The sequence below is a fragment of the Mercurialis annua genome, linkage group LG6 (genome assembly GCF_937616625.2).
Source record: "Mercurialis annua linkage group LG6, ddMerAnnu1.2, whole genome shotgun sequence".
NCBI lineage: Eukaryota > Viridiplantae > Streptophyta > Magnoliopsida > Malpighiales > Euphorbiaceae > Mercurialis > Mercurialis annua.
The window spans coordinates 11,943,122-11,969,291 of record NC_065575.1 but is presented as its reverse complement, the minus strand read 5'-3'; the positions used below and the strand labels follow the sequence as shown (position 1 = coordinate 11,969,291).

At 35.1% G+C, this 26,170-nt stretch overlaps 4 protein-coding genes across 8 annotated transcripts; 3 read left to right on the top strand and 1 right to left on the bottom strand.

Moving 5' to 3' along the window:
- Window positions 1-2,193: 2,193 nt before the first annotated feature.
- On the top strand, window positions 2,194-5,758 carry LOC126687195 (ureide permease 1-like). Of its 3 annotated transcripts, none has more exons than XM_050381635.2 (8): window positions 2,194-2,382; window positions 3,051-3,338; window positions 3,443-3,587; window positions 3,682-3,829; window positions 4,205-4,248; window positions 4,515-4,615; window positions 4,805-5,179; window positions 5,331-5,758. In XM_050381635.2, the coding sequence occupies exons 2-8, from the start codon at window positions 3,102-3,104 to the stop codon at window positions 5,481-5,483; spliced, it is 1,203 nt and encodes a 400-aa protein (XP_050237592.1). In that variant the 5' UTR covers window positions 2,194-2,382; window positions 3,051-3,101; the 3' UTR covers window positions 5,484-5,758. The 3 variants fall into 3 exon arrangements, with proteins under 3 accessions (XP_050237592.1, XP_050237593.1, XP_050237595.1); XM_050381636.2 differs by lacking the exon at window positions 2,194-2,382 and adding an exon at window positions 2,504-2,650; XM_050381638.2 differs by lacking the exon at window positions 2,194-2,382 and having other exon boundaries at window positions 2,800-3,338.
- A 271-nt stretch (window positions 5,759-6,029) lies between these two features.
- On the bottom strand, window positions 6,030-9,493 carry LOC126687194 (protein root UVB sensitive 3). The gene is made up of 15 exons (XM_050381634.2): window positions 9,173-9,493; window positions 9,038-9,097; window positions 8,912-8,950; window positions 8,770-8,832; window positions 8,630-8,686; window positions 8,476-8,539; window positions 8,191-8,274; window positions 7,893-7,975; window positions 7,683-7,812; window positions 7,390-7,482; window positions 7,158-7,296; window positions 6,972-7,009; window positions 6,698-6,885; window positions 6,268-6,366; window positions 6,030-6,196 (listed from the first exon to the last, which is right to left on the bottom strand). Exons 1-14 carry the CDS (start codon window positions 9,350-9,352, stop codon window positions 6,268-6,270), a joined length of 1,317 nt encoding a protein of 438 aa, XP_050237591.1. The 5' UTR covers window positions 9,353-9,493; the 3' UTR covers window positions 6,030-6,196.
- A 482-nt stretch (window positions 9,494-9,975) lies between these two features.
- On the top strand, window positions 9,976-18,257 carry LOC126687073 (pentatricopeptide repeat-containing protein At1g69290). Of its 3 annotated transcripts, XM_056106187.1 has the most exons (4): window positions 9,976-12,697; window positions 12,801-12,853; window positions 12,952-13,011; window positions 18,231-18,257. In XM_056106187.1, the coding sequence occupies exon 1, from the start codon at window positions 10,118-10,120 to the stop codon at window positions 12,092-12,094; it is 1,977 nt and encodes a 658-aa protein (XP_055962162.1). In that variant the 5' UTR covers window positions 9,976-10,117; the 3' UTR covers window positions 12,095-12,697; window positions 12,801-12,853; window positions 12,952-13,011; window positions 18,231-18,257. The 3 variants fall into 3 exon arrangements, with proteins under 3 accessions (XP_055962162.1, XP_050237393.1, XP_050237391.1); XM_050381436.2 differs by lacking the exons at window positions 12,952-13,011; window positions 18,231-18,257 and having other exon boundaries at window positions 9,976-12,534; window positions 12,627-12,697; XM_050381434.2 differs by lacking the exons at window positions 12,952-13,011; window positions 18,231-18,257 and having other exon boundaries at window positions 9,976-12,534; window positions 12,610-12,697.
- Window positions 18,042-20,083, top strand: LOC126687075 (wall-associated receptor kinase-like 1). The gene is made up of 3 exons (XM_050381437.2): window positions 18,042-19,066; window positions 19,163-19,219; window positions 19,836-20,083. Exons 1-3 carry the CDS (start codon window positions 18,253-18,255, stop codon window positions 19,868-19,870), a joined length of 906 nt encoding a protein of 301 aa, XP_050237394.1. The 5' UTR covers window positions 18,042-18,252; the 3' UTR covers window positions 19,871-20,083.
- Window positions 20,084-26,170: the final 6,087 nt, after the last annotated feature.

Sequence of the window (26,170 nt, the reverse complement as noted above, 5' to 3'; positions counted from 1 at the left end):
CCTAAACACCGTGTATGATTTTGGGAAAAAATATGAAAATGACAAAATTTAAAGTGTGTGATTACAATGAAAAAACATATAAAGTTCGTGATTTGTTTTGACATTATCTCTAAAATATAAGGATATTGAAAAACAAAATCCCAATGTTTTTTATTTATAGCGATTTAACCTTAATGTTCAAAACGTTATAAAACAAAACCCAACCTTTTCTGGTTTTGCATTTTGTAGCCAATTTTAATTTTCGTAAAGAATTTCAGGCCAAAATCGAAAAAAGACACATTTAAAGAAGAAGAACATATTTGATATGTTTTATATTAGGTGTTTAAGTTAGAAGAAGAAAAACAATATTGTTTTGTTCAAAAACTATCTTTTATTTTTATAAAAAACGAAATTGTTTCTATAAATAAAAATCCGAAAAAAAACGGTGTTCATAAGTCTTATCACGCTTTCTATGGCCTAGCAATTCAGCATTTCACATACGCAAAAAATAGTAAGAAATTGGTGCTAAAAAATGTAAAAACGAACTATAAATGATATTTGTCCCGTAGCGTTCTAAATATTGAGATTAAGTTGCTACTAACATGAAACGTTAGGATTTATTTTGTTAATACCCCTAAAAATTAAAAGTTCTAGATAAAATTAAAACAACCCGCAAAGGTTTGGTATCATTAAAATGGCTTAAAATTATTCACCATCCCTGACATTAAGGCCTCCGATCACGAAAGTCCCTAATTTCAACTTTTGATCACAAAATCTCCTGAACGTTTATTTCAAAATCACGAATGTCCCTTTGTCTAAAAAATGACTAAAATGCCCCTAAACACATATAAAAAAAATTAATTCGGTCCAACCCAACAAAACCAAACTTGAAACCACTTATAATCAAATCTAAAATTATCTAACCAAACTCGCCGCCACACGCCCGCCGGAAACCACCTCCAATATCCGCCACCACCCACCCACCCACCGTCCAATTTTTTTCCGACCGTCCAAGGAGCAGATCTGCTCCTCAGAATCTGCTCCTCATGCGAGGAGATACTCGTCTTCTCAGATGCCTTGAGAAGACGCTGGTCGTCTTCATACATGTTCTTAGAAGACGAGCAGCTCCTCAAGTGAGGAGCAGTGCTCCTCGGACCGCCAATTTTTTTTTTAAGTGGTGGGGGAGTGGTGGCAGATACCCGAGGTAGTTTTTGGCGAGTGTGTGTTGGTGGGTGGATAAGTATTGATTTTAGGTTTGGTTGGATGATTGTAGGTTTAGTTAGATAGTTTTAGATTTAATTTGTTGGGTTGGACCGAATTAGATTTTTTTTAATCACACATGTTTAGGGGTATTTTAGTCAATTTTAGGCAAAAGGACATTCGTGAATCATGATTTTGAAATCGAAGTTTAAAAGGTTTTGTGATCGAAAATGAAACTTAAGGACTTTCATGATCGGAGGCCTTAAAGTCAGGGACGGTAGACGATTTTAGGCCAAATAAAATAAATTTAAATGAGAATACAAGTAAAAATAAAAAAGAAAATTCAAATTCAAATGTTAAATATATTTCACAAATAAAATTAAAAGGAGATAACAAATTTTAGTAACTTTCAGTTACTTATAAGATTTTACCAAAAAAGTTATTTTCATTTTAACTCAAAGGAATCAGAACCAGGGGGCAATCAGTTACTGTCCAAATCGGTCCGACTGATTAAACCGGTTGACGTGATCAACTAATTCATAAAATTTTGTTAATTGTCAAGAGATAATTATTTTAAATCCCCTGAAATTTGACGTGTTACACTAGTTGGACGCTCGTATTTAAAATTTATACTAAACACTCTTCAAATTTAAAATATTATACTAAAAAACCTTTTAAAAGTTATACTAAAACACCCTTTAAAAATACGAAAACTGATTTATAAATCAGATAAAAACGGGTCAGGTTTTTATTAGAGCAACGGTCAGATTCTCTCTTTCATCCAGACCGAACCAATCATGGGCTGGTTGGGTCCGATTAAGTAGAATATTTTTTGGTTACTTCAACGATTGTGAATCATTAGAGAATCATTGCATATGATATCACGGTTATAGATTCCTACTATATCACAACCATTGTTGAGTTTGGGAAATTAGACAATGAGTGATAGAAACGTAGCAAAATAAAACAATGCCGACCAATAATATTAACGGATGTTGACTAAAACGTAACAGACGAGCCAATAATACACCCATATGGTCCACAACATCACATAACGTCAAAGATTCAACCGTTTACTTTTAGATCCCATCTTATCAAATTTTAAATGATATGAATACCAGATTGCCTTTTTGCTTCTGTTTCTGATTCTGATTCACTAAAATCTGGTACACAGTTTTTTTCCTTCTCCATTGGTACACATTGGTATGATTCTCTTAAACTGAAATGCAATAATGTTACATCTAAATTTTGATTCTTTTTAAGCACTTTTTATGTAAATTTAACATCTTTTAATAGTTTTTATAGTGTGGGCCAAATGGGTCCTTTCAAATATAGAGATGGTGTTAGAGTTTTCTTGGTTCTTAGTGCAGTTTTTCTTTTGATTGTCTCATCATTATTTGATCATATCCTTTCACATTCATATGCATAATATATTGCAGTATTCAGTGGCGTAGTTAGAAAATAATATCAGGTAGGGCAAACTATAATTTTCTTCATACCAATTAGGACGGAACTCGGAAATCAAATACTTTTTCTAAAATAACTGTGTTTCGGATTAGTTTCGACCGAGCAGACGCAAGGACGCTATATAAAAATAAAGTTTTGGAGTTTTAGAATATTTCAAAAAGTAAAAACAAAGCACTGAAAGGTAGACTAGATAAATTTTGATGGAGGTTAATTATATGATATATCCTCACATGTTTGTGTGGACTTGATGAATGTGGGGTTGATAGATTTCCAATTCTAGACTTTCGCTTTCGGTCATCTCTTAAACAATCTCATATCACAATTTTGTTAATTTTGCTGGCAACAAAAATCCCCATTTGAAATCAGGATCTATAAATTTACTATACTGTGTTTTTATTCTGCAGAAATTGTTCAGGTCAGGTGGTACTACTAGTACTTAGGGTGAGAATTTGAAAATGTATCTGGTAGAAAGCAAAGGTGGAGCCATACTATGCATGCTAATCTCTCTAGTTTTCTTGGGGACATGGCCTGCTGTAATCACTCTGCTAGAACGACGAGGCCGTCTTCCTCAGCATACATATCTTGATTACTCTATCACCAATCTCTTGGCTGCTGTAATTATAGCCTTAACTTTCGGCGAGATTGGTAAGGACACGCCTCAATCGCCGAATTTTCTATCCCAATTATCTTCGGTAAGCATTCTGTTTTTAAAAGAATATGTTGCACCGCAACAGAAACACTGAAATGTAGAACTCGACAAGTTTTGAATGACTAAAGTGGTATTTGAATGATATAGATACATGAGAATTGGCCTTCGATTCTGTTCGCAATGGCGGGCGGAATAGTCCTCAGCATCGGAAATCTGTCGACGCAGTATGCTTTTGCTTTTGTGGGGTTGTCTGTGGTGGAAGTCATTACTTCCAGCTTAATTGTTGTTATAGGTCTGTGTCTTGGATTGCAAGACTTGTTGTTCTTAGCTTTTTCATAAGTATTTTTGAGGGTTTTTTCTAATTTTTTAATGATTTGATGGAACAGGAACAAGTTTGAATTACTTCTTGGATGACAAAATAAATAGGGCTGAGATTCTTTTTCCTGGAGTTGCTTGCTTCTTGATAGCTGTTTGTCTTGGTTCAGCTGTTCATTCATCTAATGCAGCTGATAATAAAGCTAAGCTTCTCAATTTGTATGTATGCATCTTTTCCCCTCATTTTATATTATACAGAGCAAGTTGTATCACGAAAACGAAAAACGTCCAAATAGAAAATACCGAAATGAAAAACGGTGAACGATATTTTTATAAGATTAGGGTGTGGATATAATAGTTCAAAGTTTGATATATTTGATTGTTAAATTGAACTTTATAAATAACTTGAAATAAAACAACATTTTAGGTTTCATAAACCCATAAAAGTCCAACTATATTAATTACTTGGCAATTATTAATTTCTTAATTCTTATTCTGCATTATTCTGCCTTTGAGATTGAAGTGCCTAAAAGGCAAAAACATGAATGCTTTAATTGATTATATGAAACTGATTCACCATTGAATCTTGTACAGGGACACAGGTGTTTCCAAAACCAATGAAGAATTTCCAAGCAATGGTACTACCTTCTACTTATGCTGTTACGTTTGCTTCATAGAATAGGTACGGAATAGAATAGCTATTCCGTATAAAAATGATTATTCTTTTCGTTGGTTCATGACATAATAATTTCATAATTTTGTGAAAAAAAATATTCCTCTCAAAAAGTAAAGAATAACTATTCTATTATTCCATATCTATATCATTTCATAATCAAAACTACTCGATCTTTAAGAAATAACAACTCCTTTTCTCTTCTCTGTTAATTTTTCTTATTATTGACAGAATCAGACGTCGATCCCGAGAATAGAAATGCTCTTACAGATAACCCAAAACCTGGAACTGCAGCTTTTCTCATACAACTTGAGAACAAAAGAGCCATCAAGGTCTGTGTCCAACTTTGTATTTGCTCATGGTTAAAATATATGATACATTACAATTTAACTCGGATTGATTAAACCAACAATCGAACTCCTTTAACGCGGTTTGATATTTTTTCCTTCAAGTATTTTAACTATCAAACTTAAATAGCAATCAACGCTCATAATAACCATAATGTGCATTATTGTATGTAGGTGTTTGGGAAGAGCACTCTGATTGGACTGGGTATAACATTCTTTGCTGGTTTAAGTTTCTCATTCTTCTCACCAGCTATCAACTTAGCAACAAATGATCAGTGGCACACATTAGAGAGAGGGGTTCCTAAATTGGTTGTCTACACTGCATTTTTCTGGTTCTCAGTCTCCTGTTTCGTGCTTGCCGTCATTTTAAATATCATTTTCCTTTACCGGCCGCTGCTGAACCTACCTAGATCGTCATTGAGGGCTTATGTTAATGACTGGAATGGCAGAGGCTGGGCGTTCTTGGCTGGATTCTTATGTGGCTTTGGTAACGGTCTGCAATTTATGGGTGGTCAAGCTGCAGGTTATGCAGCAGCCGACGCTGTTCAGGTATCGAGTTTTCATTTTCTATTTCAAGAACGCTTATGAAATTTAAAATTTCTAATATATTCTTTAAAAAGTATCCTTTATCCATTTTTCGTTTCAGCATTTCAATATTTCAGTACTTCATAACTCATTTTGACAAACGTATCAATTTCAGGCACTCCCACTAGTGAGCACATTCTGGGGAATAGTAATCTTTAAAGAATTCAGGAAATCATCAAGAAAAACATATGTTTTGCTGATAAGTATGTTGTTGATGTTTGTCATTGCTGTCGGGGTGCTTATGGCATCTTCTGGACACCGGAAATGAGTATCGTACTGCACTAAAGGTTGACGAGGAAGAAGCGCAGTATTCGAATGAGCAAGAAAATGCTTTAATCACAGTAAATTTTCAGAGAAGTTCATTTCCAATGTGTCCAACAATCATAGATAGAGTAGTTTTAGTTATTTTAGTTAGTTTGTAAGTAATGATAAGAAAGCTAATTGGTTTTATTCTTGTTTCCAATTGTTTCCTATGTTGGACGGAAACTTCTTAGGTTCTTTGTTTTGGCGTTTTCATTTCCGTGATACATGCCTTTTGCCTCATGTTTTGTTCCTTCAGTTCTGATTCACCTACTTCAGTCAGTCACAGAACTAAAAGAAAAGAACATATATCACTGTCAGTCAAGGTTGAGAACTCTATTACGATATCACCATTTTGTCGGATCCTATTTTGTAGGTGAACGTAATAACAAAAGAATCAACTGATTAATAATTTTGTATCTTAGATACCTTAACTTCTAATTTATTTTCTGCTTTCTCTAGTACATCTTGTGCAACTATTTAAGTCTTTTTTCCCCTATCTTAGGCTGGGATATATGACAAAAGTTATTCATAAAAAATGATAAATTTAAAATCTGGGAGCTTACAAATCATTCCATATCAACAAAAATAAACAATAATCAAATAATAATCTATAATCCAAGTACCTTAGAATTTAGATTACCTAGTCCCCAAGAATAAGTGATAAATGTGCTGCAAATCCTAATAATCAACAAGAATATATGATGATCAAGTAAAAATCTATAATCCAAGTAACCTAGAATTTAGATTACCTAGTCGATCTTATCATCTGAAGGTTCAAATATCCAGTTTGCCCTCCAAATGATTGACTGGGAAAGCAGGCGTTCTGTTTTCCAACCAGATGAGTTTAACTGCCAAATTGTGAAAAGATAAAATGAGCAAAAACAAAGTGCACACCAGTCATACCTAAATTCTGTTTAATGTTCCCAACTCTTGCTTATGTAAAGAGAATATCAACTACTAGTAACTAAAAAGAAAAGGTGGCGTTTGAAGTTTGTAGATATCTGTCTTACTTGAAGTTTGTAGAAAACAATAGATGGAAAAAAATGAGAAGTGAAGGAAGGCCTTCTTAATAAACTAACTGAAATTTTTTGTCTCAAAAAATAATTTCATGAGTGTCTCTTCCAGAATAGGGCCCTTTTTCAATATAAATATTGCTGATGAAAAACTTTAAAGAGATACCTTTTGAAGAAAAACTCCGTAATGTTTATCCATCCATGATTGGCTCTCCAGATACACCGGACCATTTTCTTCCATAAGATTTGCTATAGCCAGAGCATGAAAAAATGATTGCAGGACGTCAGACGATGTAGAATTTGTGTGCATCAAAATGCTAACAATTCCCTTCCTCTCCACTAGCAGATACTTTGCTGAACAAACAGAAACTACAGTGAGCTATAGCTTTCTCCTTGAAAATTCATTTCTTAAATGGCAAGCGAAGTGGGTAGAACTCAACCTTTCCTGTGAGATCGGGCTGAATGCAATAGCTCCATCCTGTTTAAGAATATTCTCAAATTGTTGGCTTCATAGAAAAGAATGAAGTTGAATAATATATGTACAGTTTCTGTTTCTAAAAGAAAAATTCATTCCAGAAAAGGGAACAAAGAAGAAAAAGGGCCTTTGCAATAGATTTGAAACTCACATTTCCTGGTCATCAAGTGAAGAAACTCTCACACCTAAGTGTATCCGTGTATGCAGCAACTTAAAGTTCGTTGATCTCCAAAAAGTGGTCCATCTGGGTAAAATATGTTCCATCCCAGAGACCTGTTCAGGGGAAAGAACTGGCAACAAATTCAGATGTTGGCATCAGATTCAAGCGAAATCAACAAACCAAGATAAAGTGTTAAAATTGAAGTACTACTCATAAAAATCACCTTGGCCTGTCTTCATGAAATGCTGCAAAAGCATTGAGCTCCTTTGCATATTTAAAGATGTAAGCACAAGGCACCGAACAGCCCTATAGTTTGCTGCAAATAACAAAACACCACGCCAGTATGCAGAATCAGATGCTAATTTAGTACCAAATTACTGTAACTAAGCAAAAAAACAAAGTGTTTATAGGAGTTATTAACATTTGTTTTTCTAATGACACGTGAAGGAAGGTGGATGCCAAGCTTATTTGGCAACAATACTTTTCTATATCAACAATTACAGCAGCAGAAATTACCATACATATGGAAGATAGTGAGAGAGAGGAACGAAAACCAGATAGCCAAAGAATGTCCAATAGTTACACGAGCAAGAAGCATTCCAAGTGCCATGCCAGTCATTGTTGCCACTGTTTCTTGACTTCCTTCCTACTAATGCACTGAAACAAGTTAACAATCATAGAAGCAAAACCAAAGAAAATCTCTTAAATTTTTTTATATACCGGTACCTTTGCAGATATATCTGCTGCATTACTCTGGAGGGCAAAATGCTGCGTTAACGCAGCTCTAGTTGCACCACTGGCAACACCAGCTGTTTACAGTAACAGCAGCGGCAGAATTTAGTTAAACAATGATGGTCAAAGAGACACTCTTCTCGTATTATTAACATTTCATTTCTCTTTACATACTTCTATTGTTGCATTCAAGTATGCATATAAAAGATCAACAAACTATCTATTGGCAGCTAGCTTTCAGTAGATTTGCATAAGTCCTTGTGGAAAAGTTTATGATGAATGTGGAACTTACTAAATGATCTTGATAAGCTTCCTAAGCAAACTACAAAGATAAATGCTGAGGGAAACAAAGGAGACACGAGATCCATCAACATTCCTGCAGCCAATATAGCAGCAGTATTATCATTTCAAAATAAACAAACCAAATTAGGAATAATTACCCAAAACCAGGTACATTAATACTTTTCTACAAAAGTTTGCCAGATGCCAATTTGGTATCCACATGTGTGTGTAGCTATCAAAGCTCATGCTTCCAAAGAAAAAGAAATAAATAAGAAAGACACATAAGAGCATTTACCGAGATCATTCGTAAGATCCGCAACCAAACGCCACATTTTGGCATTGCTATCGAGATTTGAGCCCTGAGAAGTAATAAATATAATTACCCCATTGAATAATAATATGTAACGCGTGTTTAGCATGAAAAATTTATAAAAAGAAGAAAAAGAAACCTGGTAAAAGGTGAATAAAATGCCTCCAAGCATTCCAGTTAAGTCCCTCAAAAACCACTGTAAATGTTTCAGATGTAATCAATAAACAAACAAAACATAGTTCATAAGAAGCTGCATTTCACCTACTTCAGTTTGAATACCTGAAATGTGGCACCAATTACAGTTGCTGATTTCTCCCCGACCCCAATTGCACTCAAGAGAGCCTGAAAAACAAATTGAAAAACATAAAAATAGAATATCAAAAAATAAGAAAAAATTGAAATTTGGAAGTAAGTGACTGACTTGGGTAGAAAGCATGGTCCTGATGTAAGTAGAAAGCCCCTAACACACAAATCAAATCAAATCAATAAATACAGTTTTTGCAAGAGATTAAAAAAAAGATGAGTAATTATGAAATTATAATTTTACCTGCAAAGAATCCCATACTTGAAAAGGATAATAATCAGGAGTCACACTGCTTGGAAATCCCTGTCATAATTAGTCAACCCATTAGTTCATCTAATTGAATGAAGAATCTAAATTCAAAATAAGGAGTTGACTTGCCTCAGGTACAAAAGCTTGAAGAATGCGACTCCAAACATGATCAAAACGGTTGCCGGATCTTTTAACGGAGACGGAATGAGAATGGGAAGAAGTAATAGTGGCGGTTTTCGTTGACGATGACCCGTTCCATTCTTCTATAATTACCATTTTCTCCTTATCCTTTTCACCTTCTTTTTCCATTATAACACTCTGCACTTCACCTTCCTGATTGCTGCTCTCTCCTTCCTCTGTTTCCGATTAGTACTATTTCCCGTGACATGATGAAAACGACATCGTTTTGCAGGGAATAAAAAGCCATTTCTATTTGGAAAAAGGTACAAAAATAACCCTGATGATTTTTTAAGAGCAGCAAAATGATCCTAGCGTTGCCACTGGTGCACAAAAATACCCTAATATTATGAAAATTAAAATTGAAACCCCTCTGTTAGACAGAGTTATATTTTAGTTAAATTCTTTGCCCTTCAAAAATCATTAGTCATTTTTATCCATCGATTGCAACATTTGAACCATTTATTACTTTTTCTATTGATGTGTATCGAAATTTTATTTTTTTAAGTATATACCGTAAATTTATCATTTAGATTAGTTTTCAATCAAATAACTTTCACATTTATTGTTTTTACTCAAACTAGTATCCATGTTAACTCTACAGTAATATAATTTACAATATAACTCTACAAAAAGTTCAAAAAATACTTTTTCAACATATCAATAGAAAGACTCAAAATCAAACTTTGCCCATAAGGCGCAAAATCAACTCTAATGAATTTCGAGAAGCAAATATGAACCTCAAAAGGATCATTTTTGCATTTCGATAGCAATAAAAGGATCATTTATGTATTTCGGTAGCAATATAAGGATCATTTTTACTTCTCGAGCTTCAGTGGCAACGTTAAGGTAATATTGGTAGAACCTCTAACCAAAAACTGCAGAACCGATCAAAGAATGTGGAGAAGAAAAGCTATAACCTTTCTTCCAAAGACGCCAACTTTCTCCTCATCATCCTCTCCTTCACAGCCCTCTGCTCTATACTCCTTCCTCGAACCCACCATTTTCGCCCTCAAAAAACAAACCCCAACCACTTTCTCAGCACCAAAGCCAACTCCACCCACCTTAACCCTACACCACATCACCACTCTAGAGTCCAACATCCATAATTCCATCCTCACCAATGACACAGACCAAGCCTGGAAGTCTTTCAAGTCCCTCACTTCCAACCCATCTTCTTATTTCCCTTCCAAGTCCCTCACTAACTCGGTCATCACCCATCTCTGCTCTTGTCAGGATACACACAATCTCAAGAGAGCTTTTGCTTCTGTTGTGTTTTTGATAGAGAAAAACCCACAAGTTTTGGAGTTTGAAACTGTGAGGATACTGTTTGAAGCAATGAAATCTGGTAATGTTTCTGCTCCTGCTTTTGCTTTGGTTAAGTGTATGTTCAAGAACAGGTTTTTTATGCCTTTTGATATGTGGGGTGGTTTGGTTGGTGATATTTGTAGAATGAATGGAAAGTTTGTTGCTTTTTTGAATGTTTTTGAGGAAAGTTATAGGATTTCTGTTGATGAGAAGTTGGGGTTTATGAAACCTGATTTGGGTGCTTGTAATTTGGCTTTGGAGTCTTGTTGTAAGGAGATTGAGTCTGTTAGTGACGCTGATCGTGTTCTTGAGATTATGTCTGTTTTGGGTGTCAAGCCTGATGAATTGAGTTTCGGGTTTCTTGCTTATTTGTATGCATTGAAAGGGCTTCGAGAGAAGATAATTGAGTTGAAGGATTTGATGAATGGATTCGGGGTTTCGAATAAAATATTGTTTTTTAATAGTTTGGTTAGTGGTTATGTGAAGGCAGGGAATTTGGAGTCTGTTTTAGAAGCTACTTTATGTTCTTTGAGGGAAGAAAATGGGAGGAATTGTGATTTTGATGAAGGAACTTATTGTGAAGTGGTTAAAGGATTTCTCAAAGATGGAAATCTCAAGGGCTTAGCAAATTTTATTGTTGAAGCTCAAAAGGTTGAGGCAGAATCTGTTGAAATTGATAAATCAATTGGCTTTGGTGTGATTAATGCCTGTGTTAAGCTTGGTTTTTCTGATAAGGCGCACAGCATTGTTGATGAAATGGATGCTAAAGGTGGTTCTGTTGGGCTTGGTGTTTATGTGCCAATTTTGAAGGCGTATTGCAAGGAGAGTAGAACAGCTGAAGCTACGCAACTGGTCATGGATATTAGCAACTCAGGGCTTCAGCTAGATGCGGGAAGCTATGATGCTCTAATAGACGCGTCCATGACTAGCCAGGATTTTCAGTCGGCTTTTACTTTGTTTAGGGAAATGAGGGAGTCGAGAACTCCTGACTTGAAGGGGAGCTATTTAACAATAATGACAGGTTTGATGGAGAATCATCGACCTGAGTTAATGGCTGCATTTTTAGATGAAGTTGTTGAGGATCCTCGAATTGAAGTAAAAACTCATGACTGGAACTCAATTATTCATGCATTTTGTAAAGCGGGGAGGATGGAAGATGCGAAGAGGACTTTTAGAAGAATGTTTTTCCTGAAATTTGAACCAAATGATCAAACCTATTTGTCCTTAATTAATGGTTATGTCACTGCTGAGAAGTACTTTAGTGTTTTAATGCTCTGGAATGAGGTTAAGCGAAAGGTTTCTAATGATAAAGAGAAAGGACTTAAATTTGATCAAAATATAGTTGATGCTTTCTTGTATGCTTTGGTTAAAGGGGGTTTCTTTGATGCTGTGATGCAAGTTGTTGAGAAATCCCAAGAGATGAAGATTTTTGTGGATAAATGGAGGTACAAACAAGCATTCATGGAGACCCATAAGAAACTCAAAGTGACAAAGTTGAGAAAGAGGAGCTTCAGGAAAATGGAATCACTCATCGCTTTTAAGAATTGGGCTGGTCTAAATGCATGAACTTCAATAGTGCCTAGCAGCTGCCTTAGCTGTTTGTTTTAGCCTTTCTCGATGTTATGCTATGCAACTTAGAATCATGGCGAAAGTGTCTGCTTTCTGTCGTTAAGCTTGTTTAAATGCTTGACTATTATTAGCCGTTTTGCCACTCTGTTTAGTCAGCTTGTGATACTTGGCTGAGAACCATAACTAGTATGGATTTTGCTTAAAAATTCTTTAAACAAAGCAGTGTACATAATGATCAATATCAAAATGAAGTAGTGAATGGGAGTTGGAGCATTTCTTTAATTGAGCTGTTTGAGTGATGAAATGAAGTGCAGATGTGGTTTCTTCTGGGGACTGATGATTCTTCTAAAGCAATTCTGGTTGTTTACTCGTACGAGGTTATTCGCATTTTCAAAGTTGGTTTTTGCTAACCTTCATGGCTTCATCAAATGGAAGTGGTACGTACAGTGCTCTCAGCTATGTTTGTCAGCTATTATTTATTGGGATAGTGAATGATAATTTGTATGGTGCAGCAATGGCTTCCCGATAGGTGGACTAGAACACCTTCTTTGTTAACTGAAGTGAAACGTAAGTTCCAGCAAATTCAAGAGGCATATTCAGGTAAAAATTCATAATGGCTGTGACTTAATGTTGATTTGGGGTTTTTGATATAACAATTGAGTGTGCTAATTCTTATTTCTTTTGGATGTTCTATTTGGTACAGTTTGAAAAGAGGAATATTTATGATATTGGCATGTATCTCAAGATGAAGAAGAGGTAAGAAATTTTCTTTTTCTCTCTTTTTTTTTATATATTAAGGCGATTCTTTTTAAATTCTCTGTTTTTTTGGGTCATTAATGTGGTGATTTTTTCAGAGATTTTCTAATTTTGCTCAAGAAATGCTACTCTCTCTGATGGCACAGGAGAAGAGAAAAGTAAGTTCTGATCATTTTTTTAATTAATCTGCATTATTAGCCACATCCATCTTTTATGTTTGATTCTCTGTTATATTATATAAGGGAAACTCACCCTACATAAGTGATGGTTCCGGTGATGCTGGATCCGGTCTTGATGTGGCCGGTATGAGTTTTATCTTCAATCTACACAGAAAAGATAGGTTAGAAGGATTCGAGCCGGTGTTGGCTCGAACACCCTCCGATGCCTAAGTTAGATAGACTAAATTCATAAGAGTTTTGAGTGAATATAAGTAATTAAGGTGTCTTTTACCTGACCTAGATCCATTAATATATAATAGATAGTCATTATGTTGTAGTATGAGTCTTGTTACTGATTTGAGTTCATCTTCTTGTTGAGATTAGGTAAAATCCATCCTTATCCCTGATTTCATGGGATAAGGGCGTTATCTGGTCTTCTGGTAACATTGCGTACTGAGTCAGTGACTTCGGACATGTGTCTCTGAGTCAGTGACTTCAGACATGTCTCTGAGTCAATGACCAACGCCACTTGTGTGGGTCTTGTGTACTATTCTGGTGGTGTATCCAACAGGTATGATTGTTCTTCTAGCTGTCTCTCTGATTTCATGGGATCACGGCGCTCTATTGACTTGTCTGGAGTCAATTCGGTTTTAGCTGTGTACTGGGTCAGGGACTTACTGAGGCTGGTCTTTGGGACTGAGCCTAACGTCTTTATCAAGTTTCTTGTGTGTTGTTCTGGTTCCATATCCATCATTAGTCCCTCCCGAGAAACATGTCTTCAAGTATTTATGCTTGTTTGTTTAGCTTCCAATTGGGCTTGGTTCTCGACCCACCTGCTTCTAAGAAGCTCTTTCTTGGGCCGAACTGTGATACTAATCTGCTCTGTTAGGCTTTAATTGCTTCTTTAGTTTTTGAATTTTCAAAATTTCGATTTTTGAAATTCCTTATACCTCTGCCAGGTCGCCACGTTTTGCGTAGGTAACCGCTTAACGGTTTTCTAGGTGCTTCCTCTTAAATGCTTTTTTTCTACTTTTTCCTCATTCAATTATTTCATCTTTGTTTCCTCTGATTTCATGATCTCGACTCATCTTGCTTCTTTCATTGCTTTAGGTGTTTTCTTTTATATTTGTGAGTCTGGTTTCTTGGATTTTAACTTCGTTGGGTCAGCGCGTTGCGGCCAAGGTTGCTGCGAATAAAGCGTGGTTGCCTTCTTCACCTCTGAGTCGTTGACTGTACTTGAGACAATCCTTCCTTTTACTGGTGTTACTTATGGGACTGGGTCCAGTGTGTTAGACAAGGAGCTGGGTGACGTGGACCCAGTTGAAGATTCACTTCCTGAAGGAGATGCTATTGGTCCAAAGAAGGGAGCAAACCTTCTAGAGGAAAAGGTGTAGGCCGTATGTAGGACATGTTGCTAGCTTTCTTTTACTTTGTTTTGGTGCTACCTTGTGAGGTAGTACTTCTTTTTTTGTACTTTTCTTTAGGGGGGTCTTTGTGGTAGACTCTCCCTTTTCGGAGAACAATTACGTGCTTTTTATGAATGCGTCTTGCTTTTTCTTTATTTGTAAAGAATCAAACTGTTGACTATGTCATGCGTCTGTGTCATAAGGCTGCGACTAGCTTTTTTTTGGAGGCATCGAAAAGTGATAAAGTTTGAAGATTCTCCTGATGAAGAGAAAATCAATGCATTTGGTGTTGTTAGTCCAAAGGAGGGAGCGACCCTGCCAGAGGAGAACTTCGTCTAGGCCCGTAGCCTTTTTACTTCGTGATTGTGTAGAGGATTCTCCGAGAGAGGAGTAATCATTTGTCCCCGACACTGTTAGTCCAAAGGTGGGAGCGACCCTTCCAGAGGATAGTGTGGTTAGACCGTGTGTTTCGTCTTTCATTTTTAGCTAGCTTTTGAATATTCTTCATGCTGCCTCGTGGGACAACACTTCTCTTGTTCTTTCATTTTGGGGCTCTTACGTTAATTAGAACCGGCCCCTTTATTTCATAACAATTTTCATGTTTCACGGATCCGTTAGTCTACATCCTTCCTCTGATTTTGTTGGCGATGCCATGGAGTCTTCTTGTGGAGATGGCGCAGAGAAGAGTCGCAGTCCTCCCGCCGAAGTCTTTTGAGATAGAATACACTACCCAAAGTAACAAGGTACTTTTACATTCTTTGGGACTATTGACTGCGTCCGCCGTACTTCGAGTAAAATGGTTCTTCTAGTGGTGCTGCCATTCTAGTAGAATAGTCCTTCATGTGGGATGGTTCTTTCAACGAGGTGATCCTTCAAGTGGAAATGTTCTTCTAGTAATATAGTGCTTCGAGTAGGACGATTCTTTCGATGGAGCAATCCTTCGGGTGGATGGTCTTTCTGGTGGAGTTGTCCTTCTATAAATTGTCCTTCAAGTGGGACGGTTCTTTCGATGGAGAAATCCTTCAATGAATCGGGTATTGTGGTACTTTAGTCGTCTGCCTTCGATGTGCTTTGGTTTCGATCTTTGTATGGTGCCTTTAATGGTCCTGCTTGGTTATCTGCCTCCTGTACACTTTGACTCTGAGGAAAGTCTTTTGCTTGAAACTGTCCCAAAACTTGGTTGGGCGAGTTGTGAATTTTTGATTTCTACTTCTTCAACGTCTTTTACAACAATGATGTTGTTCTTTCTTTTGCGAGTGGAGATGAAGCCTTTTCTTCGTGTTCAGGGACTTTGTCAAACTACATCTGTGCCTGGGATTACTCGTCTGTTGGTTCTTTTCATAACATCTCTGCGCCTGGGATCTGCGTCTATGCCTAAGATCTGGAAATATGCTTGGGACTTTGTCAATCTACATCTGTGCCTGGGATTACTCTCCCGTTGGTTCTTTTCATAACATCTCTGCGTCTGGGATCTGCGTCTACGCCTAAGATTTGGATATATGCTTGGGACTTTGTCAATCTATATTTGTGCCTGGGAGTAATCGTATGTCGGTTCTTTTTGTGTCTGAGCCTGGGATCTGCGTCTGCGCCTAGGATCTACGTCTATGCCTAGGACTTTGTCAATATACATATGTGCCTGGGATTAATCGTCTATCGGTTCTTTTCGTAACATCTTTGTGTCTGAGCCTGGGATCTACGTCTGCGCCTAGGATCTGCGTCTACTCTTGGGACTTCGTCAATCTACATATGTGTCTGGGATTAATTGTATGTCGGTTCTTTTTGTGTCTGAGCCTGGGATCTGCGTCTGCGTCTAGGATCTACGTTTATGCCTGGGACTTTGTCAATATACATATGTGCCTGGGATTAATCGTCTGTTGGTTCTTTTCGTTGGTGCCCTTCTCTTTTTTTCTCACTAGTATAGTGGTTTTTCTACTGACTGGTACATTTGTTTCTTTTCCGAGTGTCACAATAGTTTCTCTTATGACTGTCACAGTGGTTTCTCTTCCGGCTGTCACAGTAGTTTGTCTTTCACAGTGGTTTTTCTTCTGAAATTCCATTAAGCAGCATTTAAATCATTGCAAACTTCAGTAAAAATGATTCAACAAGTAAATTTTAACTCCAATACAATAAAGTAATGTTTTTTCTTTGATCCCGCTACATTCATTTTTATAATTTACTAGACCTATAATATCGATACGATTAAACATTATCTTACAAGCATCATAAGATAGCCACTTTGAATACTAGTGATATAAAAGGAAAAACTTATCTGTTCGTTTTTGTATGTTGCACTGGTGTCTGCGTCTGGTACACGGTAACTATTCCTTCTACGACACAGAGAGATGAAGATGTTCGGATCAAATAAACTTCCTTGATTTGGCAGCTTCATATATTACTTTTGATAGCCACTTATGCTCTAATTTGTTTATTTTCACTCGTCACTTCCAATCTTTTTTTATGGTTGTCCATCACCGAGAACCAAAATTAAATTTATTCAAGAACGAATTATCGTTCCCACAGACGGCGCCAAATGATGGTTCCGGTGATGCTGGATCCGGTCTTGATGTGGCCGGTATGAGTTTTATCTTCAATCTACACAGAAAAGATAGGTTAGAAGGATTCGAGCCGGTGTTGGCTCGAACACCCTCCGATGCCTAAGTTAGATAGACTAAATTCATAAGAGTTTTGAGTGAATATAAGTAATTAAGGTGTCTTTTACCTGACCTAGATCCATTAATATATAATAGATAGTCATTATGTTGTAGTATGAGTCTTGTTACTGATTTGAGTTCATCTTCTTGTTGAGATTAGGTAAAATCCATCCTTATCCCTGATTTCATGGGATAAGGGCGTTATCTGGTCTTCTGGTAACATTGCGTACTGAGTCAGTGACTTCGGACATGTGTCTCTGAGTCAGTGACTTCAGACATGTCTCTGAGTCAATGACCAACGCCACTTGTGTGGGTCTTGTGTACTATTCTGGTGGTGTATCCAACAGGTATGATTGTTCTTCTAGCTGTCTCTCTGATTTCATGGGATCACGGCGCTCTATTGACTTGTCTGGAGTCAATTCGGTTTTAGCTGTGTACTGGGTCAGGGACTTACTGAGGCTGGTCTTTGGGACTGAGCCTAACGTCTTTATCAAGTTTCTTGTGTGTTGTTCTGGTTCCATATCCATCAATAAGGTTTCTGTGCATCCATGGTCTCCTTGCAAGAAACCTGCAATTTAAGTTCTGGGATCATTAGAATTGTTGATTATATACCCAAAATGTACAGGAATGGAAAAATAATGAAGCAGCAGAAGCAGGTAGACGATGCTTCTGATTAACAAGCTCTGGTTTATGTTAGGATAATTTTGCACATAAATTTGGAAATGCGAGTCTAAAAGGTGTAAAATGAAATAAGCAGTAGCTATATGTATAAGCTGAAGCAGGCCTTTGAATTAGATATATTATACATGTTAATTTTCTTGTGTTAATGTTTAGTACTACTTGACAGGATACACTTTGGACTATACGCAGGGTTTTCTTTGTTTTTGAACTATGGAATGATTATTTGGGGGTAGCATTAAGGTATAAGAGTTTGTTTACTTTTGCTCACTGTTTCCTGGATCCGCTAGTGTAAATGCATATTGCTTTTTAGCAAGAAACCACTTAAAAAACAGGCTCTTCTTTTTAGGAAGGAAAAAAGGAGCACATCTCTTATCATGTTACTTTTCTTGAAAATAGCTGTTTGTATTCTCATTAAATATCAACTGCTCAAACAATGTTTCTAACTTAATTTGCTCTGCATCTGAAGTTCAATATTCTGTAGGTTCTTCCAAAGACTCTCACCAATGTTATCTCCTTCAACTGCATGGATCTTCTTCTACATTCCACTCATCCTCTCCTTCCTATTCTCTGGTTCTATTGCTGTCCATCCTATCTCACTCAGTGGAACCTGCCATGACACTTGTGGCACAATCCCTGTGAAGTTCCCTTTCGGTACTGGCTTCGGATGTGGTCACCCTGAGTTTGCTAGATATGTTAGATGTAATTCCGGCACACTAGAATTCTCAACTGCCACTGGCTTATACGATATCTCCTCCATTGATTATCCAAGCAATACGCTAACTGTAGAGGATCCTCTCATGTCAACTTGCAGTTCAATGCAGAACTCGGGAAGCTTTAGCTTGGATCGAGCTAGTCCTTTCACTTTAACAAGAGACAATATCTTTGTTCTGCTGGGATGCTCTACCACATCTCCTGTATTTGATCCAAAAGAAGATCTATGTAGTACTGGGTCAGTTACTCGTGTTTGTCGAGGATTGTATTCGTGCAAGGGAGTCTCGGGCATTGGGTTACCGCAGAATGCACCAGATTCTAGTTGCTGCGTTTACGAATCACCTATTCAACTTGCAGGCTACACACTGGATCTTCCCAAGCTACAATGCTCTTCATATACGTCAATATACAGTTTTGGGGGCAGTCAAGGAGATCCGATGAAATGGAAATTTGGGATATCTCTGCAGTATAATGGCTCATATTACAGTAACATCTGCAAAGATTGCGAAACGAGTGGGGGGTTGTGCGGCTTTGCAGGTTTAGATCAGTCGTTTGCTTGCATATGCAGAAATGGGAAGAATACCTCCACCAGCTGCTTTGCACAGGGTTAGTTCACTGTTCACACAATTTCTTAGTTCTAAGTTCTAACAGCAAAGTTGTTGATTTTCTTTCTTGTTTCGAAATTGGTGTTTGATTGAGTAGGGTATGCATGGAGCGGGACATGGGGGTCAAAAATTCAAACCAAGTTCAGTTTTGCAGGTGCATTTCTCTAACTTTTTGCTCCAAAAGTCTTGTTATGCTCCACTTTTTTTCCCCACACCTTTCTTTGGTCTTCCCTTAATTATGCCAACTTGCCAAGTAGGGTATGCACAGTTTGTTTTGGTTTTAAATTCAGTAAAAAATTTTACCAAACCATTCGATAAGGGAGAATGAAAATGAAATCATGCTAAATATCTATATAAATGATCGGTTCAGTTAACTCAAAATTGTAAAAAAAAAAGAAAACAATTTGGTTTGGTTCATATAAAGTTGTGCCATCATCAGAGGTTTGGGGTTCGATCCCACCTCTGGCAGCAGTGGCTGTATTTAAAAAATGAATTTCTAATCTAGTACTAACACTTTAATTAACTCCCGCTAACCCCCGCTAACCATATCTCGGATAAAAATAAATAAATTACATGCAGTAATTAAATTAATACAATTAATAAAACTATACTAATTAAAATGATGTCGTTTTGAATTTTTGTTACCGAAAATAAAACTTCATATTCATTCATCTTTGAATCAATCTGTTTTAACTATTATAATCAAATGATTTGATTGATGCATCCAGTTTGATAGTGTTGTAATGTTCCTATTTTTTTAACAATTGCAGGGATTTTCCTTGTATGGGTGGTTCTTTCTATTTGAAGCAGTCTTAGAAGATTTTGCATGCACAAGAATTAGAAATGGAGGTGGAATTAATGGCTGTGTGAACTAGCTAGCAATAACATTTGGAATATTTAATTAAAAATCCGGAGTGGACTATGTATTAAATCTAAGTCTTGTACTCAATGCAGAATATTGTGTTTAATTGTAATGTATAAAATCGGCAAATAATCAAATCTCAGTTAGATTTATGAATTCACAAAGATATCAAAATTCAAAAGCTGATTTGAACTTTACTAAAATTATATTTAAAATCTCAAATTTTCAACTATAATATTTGGATGATTATAAACTATACATTTTAATTTTAAATGAGAGTCTAATTTTATTCAAGACATTACCAAATTACAAAATAACAATACCCCGTTAATAGTTTGTTATTTAAAGAAATATTATAAGTATATATATTTTTAGAATATGGTTTGAGAAGAGTTTAAAGAAATAAAAAGTCTGATACAACGTAAATTATGTTAGATATCACACAAATTGCTCCTTTATGAAATTCGGGTTAGATGTATCACACAACTTGTATGATACTTTTTAAGTATAATTTTATTTCTGCATAAAACTTCTTTATCTATATAAACTCTGTATTAGCATTCAAATTACTATGTTGTTTTCTCTTCCTTTACAAGATCACTTCATTTTTAAATTAAATTGCTCTCACTCGATCCTCTTTCAGTCTTAACACCCTGTCTTTTTTTTCTATTCTTATTATATATTGAAAATGCGAAGATGAAAGTTCAATTTATTACCAATGAATCGTGGGTTCAATTGCTTTCACAAGCGATGTTGTCAGCGAATGCGCGTACCAATCTCAAGATGTGCAAGATGGCGATAAAACTACTGCTCTAAACTATAAACTGATAGTTATGGCTACAATTTAAGCGCGGGTGCATTGGGTGTTATTCTTCCAATCATCTGTAAAATCATTTCAGCTTTACAACCAGACATAAATAGTACTATTTTTTATAATTAAATTTTTAGCCGTTGGTGTAAATTTGGCGACCGGTTTGTACACATGTTGCCTGATGCATTTGACAGCTTATTATCCGCTTGTCTATATGACGAAAATCCCTGGAAAAAGGTTCTTGTTTTCAGGGTTAATAGCACCGGTGTCCTCCATTGGAACTTTGATGGCGGATTCATGGGCTACCTCATATTTTAGCAAATATAGGCTAAAATATTTACTGGATGAGTAGGATTAATTCAAAAAAGAGTTTAAAAAATTAAATAAAAAGTCTACATAATGAAAATTATGTGAGATATCACACATATTGCGTCCTTATGAAATTCCTACTAGATGTACCACACTATTTGTATGATACTTTTTAAGTATAATAATAATTATTTTATTTCTACATAAATTTTCTTTAGTGTATATTTATGTTTATTCAAATTATTATATTGATTCTCTTCTTCTTCAAGATTACTTCATCTTTAAATTTAAATTACTCACACCCGATCCCCTTTCAGTCTAACACCCTATTTTTTATTCTTATTATTTCTAGAACGCAATGATGAAAGTTCAATGCTTTCGAAACCGAATGAAATTACCAGAAACCTGTTTGAAACTGCTAAAAAAATATATTTTCTAGGAAAATTTATGGTCAAAATTGTCCAAAAAAAAAATCAAAATTTACAGATTTATAACTTGCTCAGAACTAGTCATAATTTGCCCAGGTTTCAAACAACCCAAAAAACATATTTTTAAAATTGTATCGAAATGATTTTGAATCTACACTGAAACTGCGTTTAAACCTATCCAAAATAGACTAAAAAGTTACTGTCAAAAAACTGGGCATAAATTAAAAAAATTTAAGTCCTTTAAATTGTTTAGAACATTATAATTCTGTCCAAAATTTTGTCGTAAAACACTGAAAACTTAATTTGAGCAATGGTAAAATGTGATCCTGCAAAACAATCCAAAAATCGGTCCAACAAATTATGAATATTACATTACATTTTGTTCCAAACCAATTTTGTCAAAAGTTTTGTATCCGCGTAAGAATATGCGCACGAACCTTAAAACGAGTACACTTTTAAAGCAAAGGGCGCACGCCTACGGTAACGATGTACGCATACTGAAACGCCGGAACAGTATAATAATTTATTTTTTTAAGATTATTAGGCAAAATATACAAAATATATATATATAAATGAGCAAGATTAATAATCATTAATCAACAATAAAATTGAAATAAAAATACAAAAATACAAAAAATTGATTCATGTTACTTGTATCATATGCTTTTCCAAAAATGTATTTGTCTCGCTGGTATATGAAGTACAACTTATCGTAAAGATAAAACGAATCGCAACAATATCAAAGTATTGCACTCAATTTATCAGAATTAGTGTTCGAACTCGATCATAAAATTGGGTAAAAACCAACACAATAAAGAATAGGGTAATTTACACAAATCCCCTAAAAGTGGTGCTATCTAATATTTTTACCTCAACTTTTCAATTTTAGCAGTAATCTCTCAAAAATACAAAAAAGTTTTTATAAATCCCCCATAACCCAAAAGTAGCTGAATTAATTATAAAATAAGACATCTTTAACCTTCACCTGTTGTCCTTCATTTTATTTACAACTGAGACAAGTTTACGCAAATCTTCACCGGAATACATGAAAACTTTAAGGCTAAGGATTAGGAGTGGTTTGTTGGTGGTTGAATCTTCAATAGTCGGTCAGTAATCGGACTGCCGTCATCAGTGGTCAGATCAACGGCGCAATAGAGATGGTCGGATCAACGGTGGTGGTAGGATCAACGGCGCAATAGAGATTGTCGGGTCAACGGCGGTGGCCGATACGGCTCTGAGCTTCTGGATCGCTACATAATTTTCCCTCGCTCCACCTCACATAGCCTCCACCAACATCTCACCTCCATCTAGTAGCGCCTCGCCGGAGAAGAGAACCACGATTTCGGACTGTTCATTTTGGACAAACCCAGCTGGGTTCGTCTTCAGCTTGGTTCGTCTGCAGATGAACAAACATCTATTCGTATAGACGAATCCAGCTGGCGATCCCAGCTCCGACGAGAGTTGAAGATTCTTTGTTCTCCGTTATTACCCTCAGGTTGAAGATTTTTTGTTTGTGTGCATAGAGGTGGGTCAGTCTGTGGTCATTAATGACCCAAATGGCAATTTTACAGTTACTGTTTTTGATGCAAATCACTGCCCTGTAATTCATTTTTTAATCTTTTTGTGGGCTGTTCAGTTTCAAATTTGTATCATTCTCTTTAGTTTTGTTATGAAAATTATTTATCATATAAAATCAGATTGTTTGGCCAACCATGATGTTAATTGTACATACAGATTTCAGTTATGCGATGTTGCTATTTGTGGGTGTTTCAAATGAACAACCCATATATGTCTTACATCTGTAAAATCTGTAAAATATTATCATGAAAACTTGTCCACTATATATATATATTCAGTCAATTTAGCCAAATAACTATTCCCTCCGTGAGCCGTTATGGTGTTTTCACACCGGCAAACAGCTTCCTTTATATTGATATTCAAAAGCTTATTTAACTTCTTAGTGTTTGCTTTATCCTGTACATTTAGAGTTATGTTTTTGTTCATGTTCATGGCAATCAATATATAAATTATTGTATCTATATCTTCATTATCAGATGAATGCACTTATAAACAATAAGTTACCATATGAGCAAAGATATAATTGAGTTATTATGATAATGTTGCATAATAAAGAAAATAGTTTCGAAAGTTAATATTAAATTTAATTTAAATTTGAATTAATATTAAGTTTACACCGACTACTGTGAAAAACTTAGATAGTAAGTTGATGTTAAATTGACGTTAAATTTATATTAAATTGACATTAAGTTTATATTAAGTTGACATTAGGTTCATATTAAGTTCATATTAAGTTTATATTAGTTTATTTTAAATTTATATCGAGTTGACATTAAGTTCATATTAAGTTCATATTAAGTTCATATTAAGTTTATATTAAGTTCATATTAGTTTATTTTAAATTTACATCGAGTTGACATTAAGTTCATATTAAATTCATATTAAGTTTATATTAAGTTCATATTAGTTTATTTTAAATTTATATCGAGTTGACATTAAGTTCATATTAAGTTTATATTAAGTTCATATTAAGTTCATATTAAATTGACATTAAATTTATTTTAAATTTAGATTAATTCTATATAAAGTTTACACCGACTATCGTGGAAAACTTAGATAGTTTACATTCAATTTATTTGTCACTTTAGAACATTATTTTTGAATTATTAGTAAGTTAATTTAATTAGACAAAGTTAATTTTAAATTGATAATCAGTTTACAAAAAATTTACTTTAAATAGTTTATTTTAAATTTAAATCGAGTTCATATTAAGTTCATATTAAGTTTAAATTAAGTTCATATTAAGTTCATATTAATTTACTTATATTAAAAAATTAAAATTATCAAGAATGACTTTAAAGATTCTATATAACACTAATAACAAAGTTGTATTCAATCTAATTGAATTATATGAACTGCAAATCAAGCATGAACATGAATTAAATAGAAATAAACCGGTACATATCTTACAATATATCTCTATCATTACAACAATCATAACAAAATGCTTATTGCATCAAATGACATTTGGACTAATTGGTCGAATCACAATATAAGGAGATTTCACTAGTTTCATGTAATTTCAACATCACAAATTCAAAATTCCAAACCTCAACTGGATAAGAAAAAAAAGCAACAGCAAATGATATGGACATATCAAGTAAAAGGACTAGCTTATGTCTTAATAAGCAAACCGCTACACATAACAACGGAAAATAAGAACAAATTCAAAAGATAAATCACAATCCACCATACTTTTCACTAAATCATCTATTTCATTGCTTTATTTATTTAACGGTGAAGAAACCATGTAATTTAGCTCTGCTTTCTCCTTCTTCTGCTTCTTTGTAACTCTTTCATCTGCATATCCACTGCTTTTTATCGGCACCGGTGAATTTGCAGATGATTATTTGAATTGCTAATATATCATATGATCGGTGAAATTATTGTTTGATTCAGCTTTAGAGCTTGATGGGATTGAAACTATCAACGGTAGAAATTTAAGCGTCGATGGATTAACAGATTTTGGCTAAAATAGCAGCTGAGATCTCGACGGAAAAAGAAGAACATCACCTGAACAAACATTAATTGAGAAATCATCAGTGGTAATGGTGCCTATTGAGCAGTGGAGAAAGATTGGTGAGAGATGAGACTGTTGCGCGTTGGTCCGAGCACCGCCGTCTTCCGTCCGACCACTGCCATTGCCTTTCTGACCACCAAACCAGCTACTCTTAATTTTTGCCTTTAAAGCCTAACCTTTAAATGAGGTGAGGGTTAGAAAAGGAATAAAATAAAATGAGGTATCCGGTGTTAATGGATTTTAAAAATTGAGAGATTTTTGCTAAAAAAATTTTCTTGAGTCATAAACATAAACAATTGGATTTTTGGGGAATTTCATGTAATTTTCTCTAAAGAATAAGATATAATAACTTGGGTATGTGTAAAAAGCATTTTTGGAGTGTAGAACAAAGTATTGCTCTTAGCTAATCAGAATTACTATTCGAATTTTATCATATAATTTGGTAAGAACCAACACAATAAAAATTAAACATTATTCTCTCCGGTCTATAATATTTGTCGTATTTAAAAAAAATTTGGTCCATAATATTTATCACTTTAGAGTATGAAAAGTGCATTAATTGTTATTCTTCCATATGTATCCCCCATAAATTTATTGAAAGAATATAATAAATAAATAAAAATAGTAGTAATAAATATAAACAATTCTCAATGTAGGGTTAATCTAGTAAAATGTTTACGAATTAAGACATATTAATTATTTTTAGTTTTTGTGACAAAGTCAAATACGACAAATATTATGGACCGGAGAAAATATTTATTTATATATAAGGAAGTTTGTGCGTGTATAGAGGGTTGGGCACACGTCCATTATCGGAAAAATTATTGCACCCGATCGTTGCACCATGTCATTTGTGAACAAATCAATGGTGCATTAGACTTATGGAAAATTAAATAATAATTAAAAGATTTTCTATCGCAAATGCTCGTGGCTTGTTATAAATATGACATGACACAACCAATGCATGAGATAAACACTCCTATTATCGTTGATTTGCACCATTTGGTACGGTTGTTTACAACTAAATAAAGATGCAAACAATTATAAACACATTGAAGGTTGATACTTGATGGATTAGGGCATCTCGACAGAGTTTA